Below are 8,611 nucleotides of genomic sequence, written 5' to 3'. Positions count from 1 at the left end.
TCTTTTTTTTTTAAACACCTATGTAAAAGCTTTTGGAATCTTTTGTCTTGATCCATCTATACAAGTAAAGATTGCCAAGAAGGTCTACAAAAGACTTAATTCTGAGTTACATTAGCAACTCCACTTTTATAAGCTATTTTACTTCTATCTTTTATTCTTCTAAATCATAGTTGCATGTCAGTGAGGACAATGAAGACAAGTAAACAGGAAATAATTTGATTCATGTGGGTTGTAATGTTACCTAGTCACTGTATATTTCAGGGACCAGAAAATACAAACAGAAGTTGAAATGAAGAAGCTAACAACAACAAAATCAGCTTGATTTCAGAGAGAAGAAAAAGCATCTCAAACTCAGCTTCATTATTTTTTCCTAATTAGTGTGACGTAAGTTCCCTTTGAGAACACTGAACTGCGAAGTATGTATGACATGGGTGCTGATGCAAAATTGGAAGTAAAATAATGAAAATATTGGCAAACAAGTAAATTTGTTCTCTGTAAAAGGAACACAAAACAAGAAAAAAAAACATAGGTCATGTTTAGGGTGCAACCATTCTCATCTGTGACAGAAGGCAGTGAATGCCACTTACAGGGAAACAGGAGCATCTCATGGACAAAAAACAAGGAATTCTGTTCAGTACTGGCTACAATTTCCCTACACAGTTAAAGAGTGCATAAACTACAGAAAGTCTTTCAGCAGAAAGCCACCATTCCCTTCAGCTGAATTCTTCTCAATCCACTACTAAGCTAAAAAAAGGGGAAAAAAAAGAAGAAAAAAAAAGAGAGAAGGTAAATAAAGTCCTAAACAAAAATGATCAATTTTTCTATGTCAAAATCAAGTTTGAGGGTATTTTCAACATTACAGAAGAACATTCACAAAACATGACAGCTCACAGATTTTGCAAAATTACTGATTTGTAAGTGAAAAGACACAGACAATATAAATGAAGTACAACGAAACTTAGCAATCTCTGAATACACTCACACCATTAGAGCAGTATTTGGACTTTAAATGCTACTGAAAACATGAGTACAAGATCTGTCTCATAATATTTAAGTGCACATTCTCCTCTCCAGTGCAGAGTTCATTATTATGTTCTCTTCTATTTCGCCTTCAAACCCTTCGAATAGTAAGGTCCCCTCTCTGTCTTGTCGATTATAATTAACGGGAAAAAGAACATCTTGATCCAAATAGTCAAAACAGAAGTTCTTATCATATTATTACTTATTACCTCATAGCATTTTTTCTCTCTGCCCAAAATATGCCACCTATCATGTTCTTTCTGAACAGATCTCATTTTTTCATCATACTTCCCATCTTTGCTTTCAAAGCCCTACCACATTCAGTCTCTCACTTGTTTTTCCATCTGTCATTTCCTTGCTGTTCCCCTATGATGCATTTGACAGCAGCTGCCAGTTTCTCCCACAAGTCACCTTTTATAGGTCACTCTCTGCACGTACAGTATGGTTTCTAAGACTGCCAAATCACCAAGTCACTCGACACCTTTCATTCAATTCTATCACAACTTATATCTATTATGTGGAAATGAATTCACTCCCTTTTCTAGCCATCAAAAAGCATCAACAAAGCTCCCATGCTGATGTGTATTAAATTGAACACAGCTTCTGTGTTAGTGGCAGACCTCACATCCACATTTGGGCATTATTGCCCCTAGTCATTACACCATGCCTTTGCTCTGAGTAGAAAAACTGGGACAGGGATCAATTTATGGTTTCAAATGAGAACACACTGGAAATGGGAGACAGTTCAGAAAGGTCCTTTTATCATTACATTGCCCATTACTAAGAAGTGTTTATCAGTCCCAATTGTTCTCTCATTTCATGAGTAACACTTCTGTATCTTCAAAATTGGGGAAAGTACAATAAGAATCGTGGCCTGCAAGTATTCGCCAAATGAGCACAGTGCTGCACGTCCATCTGTGGAGATTTCTCCCACATTGGTTTGTTCCTACCCGCACAGAAATGCAACAATCCCCTCCTTAACCACACCTGCTCTGTAGCTCAGATGGTGAGAGAAAAAATACTTTTTTTTATGCTCAGTCACATAGAAAAGTATAGCACAGTTGCTATTTTCAACTCATTTGACAAAAAAAAGTAAGGACCTCCTGGATACTGATTTCTAAAGAGAAATGAGTGAAGGTAAAAAGCAGCATAACCACTCCAGCTGAAAGAAAAGGTGCTTATTAGACACCAGAGACTTTTCAGGGGAAAGGAAGATTACCTGTAGGTGCCTCCTATTCAGTACAGCACGAGGGCTTTCAGAGGAGCCCCGGCAAGCAGACCATAAATAATCCTGCCAAAGCTTCTCCCATCACCAGATTTAATCCACATTTCTCACTACTACAACGTTTTAGTATATACACACTTCAACATTTACACTTAGCTTAGACTGTACTGAAGTTATTTAATTCCAGTCAAGTGCCAAATACCAGTGTTACTGTCAGATGACGTCAGGGCAGACACTGGGAAACACTGTGACACTGCTCCTTTTTGGAACAGCCATGCTGGAGTCGCAACAGAGACCACTTGGACAGGGGAACAGGAGAGGAAATGGAAGAAGTAGAACATGAAACGTCTTGTCATGCTGTAATCTAAAATAGGAAATAAGCTCCATGTAGCAGTGCCTGTTTATACAGCATTACAAACAATTGAATTCCCTTGGGATCTATGCACACACCCCTAACACCTTCTACTGAAGCATAAACTAATCCTACTCCAGCACTAGTAGTATCTTAAAGGAATCTAGATTTAGTTTTTTTTATTATTATTAAAAAGGACTTGCTTTTGGCAGCAGGAGAAACAGAACAGACATTCTTTCCATTTTATACAGTTTTCCCAATATGCATATATTGATTTAAAAGATTCCACACAAGTCACGGTTTAAAGCTAAATGAGCCTAGGTTGTCAACTTTTATTTTCTTAATCTTTACTTTTAATATGTGTTCAAAGAAAATAAATTCTGAAAAACATCACTGCAAGTATCACTATAGCAACTGTAGCTCTTGAAGTCTCCTTGATGCAATGCTCTCAGATTCCAGATGGAACAAAATGCCATGTCTATCTTGCTTTTTATAAGGTGTCTCTCCCTCTCCTGCAAAGCCTCCAAAGACTAGCAGAGACAGCTGGTGCAGAATTTTCTTTTGCAAAGACCACACAGACTCAGATACACTCACCTATTTTCACAGTTCTGAAACAAAAATACAATATCATGACATTTGCACCCAAATGCCAGTATGAAGTGCCTCTAAAACAAGGAAAGAACTACAAAGCGTATTTATTCAAGTCCCTTTACAACCAAAGAGTTGCTGACCTCATTAAAGTCAGTGGCAGTTTTGCCACATATTTCAGTGGAACCTGAATTGCAGCCTTCACATGAAGTTTTCTGCAGTAGCCCAGCTCTCTAACTCACAGAACTGCCTTCTGAACATTTCCTAGTGCTTCACAATGCCTGCTACCTATGAGCTCTGCCTAACTACCTGGATGTAATCATTGAATCAAAGCCTTAAAAAGCAATGAAATTTGGTATGATGGGAGCAAGAACAACCAAAAGATCTTTGTACTATTACAAATTTAACTGCTATTACAATATTCAAGTAAAAACGAGCACTTCATTAAAATGCATCAGTTCTCCATTTTAGTCCCACTGCCAAAAACACATGAAAAAAAAAAAAACCCACTGAAAATTTGTGACTGATTTCATGGCTTGGCTTTCTAACCTGAAAAATAATTAGCAAGAGTACATTCAGTTCTCTGCTTGTAGAAGCCATCTCACAGTTCCAACATGAATTTCTAGTATTTATGCACCTTTAAAAAATGTTTAATTAAAAAAAAAAATCTTTTTTTTCTTTTTAAATTTCCTTTCTTTTTAGCACACAGTCTGAATTAAGTGGTGGGAGTATGGTGCGAAGAGTGAGGAACCATCTACCATTGCCCATAGCAAGAACAGATGCCAGAGTTTTACATGATTTTTGCAAGCTTCGCTTTTCAAATAGGAATATGGTTGTGTGCTAGCAATATGTTTATGCTCCGGAGTTTCATCACTTCCTCCCCTATTTCACAGAAATTAAACAAGTTCTTCTTATGGAAAATTTTCTTCTTATCTCAAATTTCTGTTACAGCTGAGATGGTTCAGTTCTTTAGAGTTGAGGCAAAATTTTTAACTAGCACATCCCCAAATACTTGGGACTTCCTTGGCAAGCCTCATAAGGAATTCAAGAATAGGAAAAATGTGAGCAGTACAAACAATATTGGAGGAAATCATACAGATCAAGTAATTAATTAGCACAATCATGGTTACAGTTGAAAAATACTAGATGGAATACACCTACATATTTTCCTTCTAGAGTTCTGGGCTGCAACACTGAAATTCACCTTGGTTGACTCATTACGTGTCTGCAATTTCCAATGAACGTCCTATAACGTGAAGTTCAGGTTTGAGAAACAGCTTAGCATTAGCAAAATCTAATCTGAAAGCAATCACAAGAGACTATGATTCATAGCAATACCAACCAAGAACATTTCTTAAAATGTTGTCTAAATTTTTAAATCAAAATATCCAAACAAAAAACATTTTCTAAATTACATACATGGAAATTTAGTTACTGAATGCAAATCCAGACATGTAAATTTGATTACATGTTTCTGGCATACCATCAAGGCAGAGAAAAAAAATGCTACATATATTTGTCTGGCTAATTTAAACTAGGCATGATTCAGATTATAAGTATTCAGAACCTTCAAAACTTCAAGAAAAGCCACAATCTTCTAAACTACCAAATGCGAGGAATATATGTTATTTTGAAGCTATAAAAAAGATGAAGAACCAAAAAATTTGAGGATGTTTTGAATTTTTTTTTTTTGTACTTCAGATAATAAAATGCATCTGGATGTAAGAGCTTTTAACAATCATACTAGAAAAAAATGAATATATTTAGCATTAGTAAACAAGCTGCAGCAGTTAGTGATATTTTTCCTACAAATTTTTATCCATAACCATTTAACATTTCTTCTGTGTGGTATTAACATTATAAATATTCAAAACAGCATATTTTTTTAGACTGGGAGGAAAAACTTGAGGTTTTCAGCTTGTCTAGCAATATTTCCAATTTTTATCTTTTTCCTATGTTGTTTTAGATATTTTCAGAACCAGCTTTTCTGTAAAAACAAGTACGGGCTTCCTGCTCCAAGGCTGGCAACTCTCTAAAATTAAACTAGTTCTGCAGGACAGTATCAATTCCCCCTAGCTCAAAGTATCTTATGCTGATGACATATGACTTCTGTTTTCATCTCTCTATATTCTTATTTCTTCCCATATTCCTAAGATGTATGAACAGAAGACAGTAATACTACATTTACTCAAAATCAATTTGTGCAATCCTTACAGTAACTCTAAGTTGCTTTGAAAAGGTGAACAAGAAACACTTTTTCTTTCCGACAACACAGAAAATTTATCTGCACCGTAAAACAAATGCTTTAAAAACTCACTGTAACACTCATTAAGACTGCAACTAGCATTGCCCCTTTTTGAGAAAACAATTAACAGCACAGTATGGGACAGGCTGTTTTCCATAATCAGCCCAGCTAACTAAGGATGCACACAGTTTTCAGACAATATAGGACTATTCAGATTCCCTTTCTGGTCTGGTTCTTTGCATTAAAATAAAAAAAACCAACAACAACAAAACCCAGCAGGCCTCTATTAAGGCCTGCAGCTGAATAAACAGCACTATTTTACCATTGCACAGCCTCCTTGTCTATAATTTATCTCATTCAGTAGCACTTCCATAAGCCTAAACAAGCCCAACATCTGAAAAACAGCTACAAATACCTTCAAGACATACTCCTCACTATGCAGAAAGATAGGCGTGACACAGAAAACTGCAATATCCATGCATGAAGTGCATGACAGTCTTTCTGCTGCACCTCTAGAAGGTTTTTGATTGAAATTGCAAGTGCTAGAGGAATTTAAGGAGCCATGGGTTAGTTTTATGAATATTCAGACTCATTATCAGGTTCTGTTCTCAAAATAGCACTTCAAAAATTTTGCCACGTACTTGGTACAACCAACAACAAAAGTCACAACTTAATTCTGAAGGACAAAGTTGCCCTATCTGATCTGAGAATGCTATCATTTCCCTAGATAAATTATTAAACCAACACGCAGACTAATTTCTAAAGCAAGGTCTGGAAAAGAGTTGTTTTCTGCAAATTTGCAAAACAAGTCAGCTGACACGAGCAAGTAGTACCTCTCACAGTTGACAGTCCTGGCTGGAATCATGTTGTAACTAATTTTCATGCTTCCCCATACCTCCTCTTCCATTTCTGGGAGCACTTTTGTATTAAAAAAAAAAAAACGCACAAAAGAGACTGATCCAGACACATCCAAGTAACACACTCACCCAATCCACTGCTAACGCCATTCACATTATAATGGCTCAGCTACTGAACACTGAATTACCCTGGGTTGTCTTCCTACTGATATCTGAGGGCACAGTTTTGTATTTGAGTTGTTCAAAACATCGAACAGAGTAGTACTTAAATTAAAAGCATTTTATTTTGGCACCGCTCAGAGCTACCCTGTTCTTTGAAAGCCTTATGTCTTATCCGGATCATGGCCATAAGTTAAATACAGACCGAAAAAAGTGGCAGCAAAGTTGCAAATCCTTCGGGTATGACTGCAGAATTCATTTCACAAAGCAATCTTTTTTTTTTTTTTTTTTACCTCTCAAGGTGCATTTGTATCATTTACTGAATATTTCAGAAAAGTTACAAATTATGTGACACTTTTCCCCACATTGATGACTGATACGTAGAATAACCTTTTAATATTAGCAAAAATTTGCTTTATGCTCTACAGAAATTATGATTTGAGTCACAGTTTAAGAAACAGGAATTTATTACAATACTTATTTTTAGGAAAAAATCTGTAGCTTGCAATAAATGAGAACCATGAAAACTAGAGTACTGGTAACAATTCATGTCTCCTTATTTTTCTAAGGTGGCAACATTCACCTCTTTAATATACACTGCTTCTCATTTAATTTAGAAAACAGCACCAGAGAAGTTCATTTTACTAAGAATATCAGAAGACCTTTGAACATCCTGTTGCAATTATTGTCCCACTAACGCAAAAGGAAAAAGGAGAGGGACAGGAGGGAATGCATTCAACTTTACAACAGCTTGAGAAAGTTACAGGACAAGCTCACTTCCAAGAATTTAAGTAACTCTTTTAACACAATAACACATAGCAGACATTTCTTTCTTCCTCTCCCTTTTGGAATGGCTCCTCTTCACTCAGAAGAGAACATTGCATCCATGGCCCTAAATGGCTGGCTGTGCTCCCAGCTGCCTGACCCAGGGCCTGCAGCTCCCAGCTCAGCAGATGCCTCCCAGGTATCACTGCAGCCAGCCCCAGGCAGGCACCAGCCATGCCAAAGCTGCACCCCACAGCTGGGATTCTCCTTCCCAGCAGAGCTGTACTTGGCACAGGCTGCCCCACTGAGCAGGGGAACCACGTTGGCTCAGCTCTTCTGGAGGCCAAGCTGGCACTGACACGCTACAACAATTAACATTTGCATGTAGTGCTGTACAAGTCAACTCAGAGTTGATAGAAAAAAAACCTTTCTAACTTAAAATGTTAGGAATCTAGATAACTAAAAAATTTCATAATTGGAAAAAGAAAAAAGTAACAGTCAAATAGCTCTGATTAATTTTTTAAAATAGGCATGACTGATAGGGCAATTTGCGGAAATGGAAACCACCTTCCACTGAGGAGATCCTTCTCTTAAACCAGTTGTGTTCTTCTCAGCTAACAAGCAAAGCAGCAGTGACACCAGTCAATCTAACTCATTCCAAACTGCACTCATAGTGCCACTTGTTAAATTACAATAATTAATATTCATACTTCATATCCCTATTTCAGATAATCTCCCTTTATGACTGACTACAAGTTTGATTAAAGAGAGCTCACAGCACAACCCAGCTATACCACAGATAGCAGTTTCTTTGGGTCCAGCTGCATCAGCAACTAGTTTCAAATTTCAAAAAATGAGTAAGGATATTATGAACAACGCACACAGAGTGCTTTCTCTTATCCGGTTATTGAAGATTTTTCCTGTTTAGGTCAGGGGTTTATTCTTTGGAAATAAATACCAGTTTTTTTTCTGAAGTAATTTGCAAACTCTATTAAAATTATCATTTAATTGGTTTTGACCTGCTATCACGTTACAGAGTATAAGCTAAATCCCTGCTAACAAGGCCTAGAACATTTCCTTGCAAGAAGGCTGCTCACGCGAAAGAGACACGTTGCATGAAACCATACGTTCAGATCCCACCGACAGCCAGGCCCCAGCTGCAAAGTGTAACTTCAGTACCTCAGCAGCAGAGAACCCAGGACAACCCAGCCTCCTTGGGTTCCGTGCTGGTGCTGTCTGAGCTCTGAAGTAACATGCAGGAAGTTTACTTCCTCTACCGTCAATACCCATCCACCATCTCATTTTGAGAGCAGTTCTCAGCCTAAGTCCTTTGTTTTACACATACAAATTACATACACACAGTAAGCATACATTATTTAGCAAGAGCAATTGTTCTTCAA

General features: G+C 37.2%; 1 protein-coding gene across 1 annotated transcript in view; it reads right to left on the bottom strand.

Annotated features, from left to right (window-relative positions):
• BMPR2 (bone morphogenetic protein receptor type 2) overlaps positions 1-6,437 on the bottom strand; it is a 73,474-nt gene extending 67,037 nt beyond the window's left edge. The window contains exon 1 of the mRNA XM_031554282.1: positions 6,417-6,437. Coding sequence (XP_031410142.1) covers positions 6,417-6,437 — 21 coding nt within the window. The remainder of the gene's footprint in view (positions 1-6,416) is intronic.
• Between the last annotated feature and the right edge of the window lie 2,174 nt (positions 6,438-8,611).

Source organism: Meleagris gallopavo, chromosome 7, assembly GCF_000146605.3.
Source record: "Meleagris gallopavo isolate NT-WF06-2002-E0010 breed Aviagen turkey brand Nicholas breeding stock chromosome 7, Turkey_5.1, whole genome shotgun sequence".
Lineage (NCBI taxonomy): Eukaryota > Metazoa > Chordata > Aves > Galliformes > Phasianidae > Meleagris > Meleagris gallopavo.
Note: the sequence above shows the minus strand (reverse complement) of the source record. Positions and strands in the feature narration are given on the sequence as shown.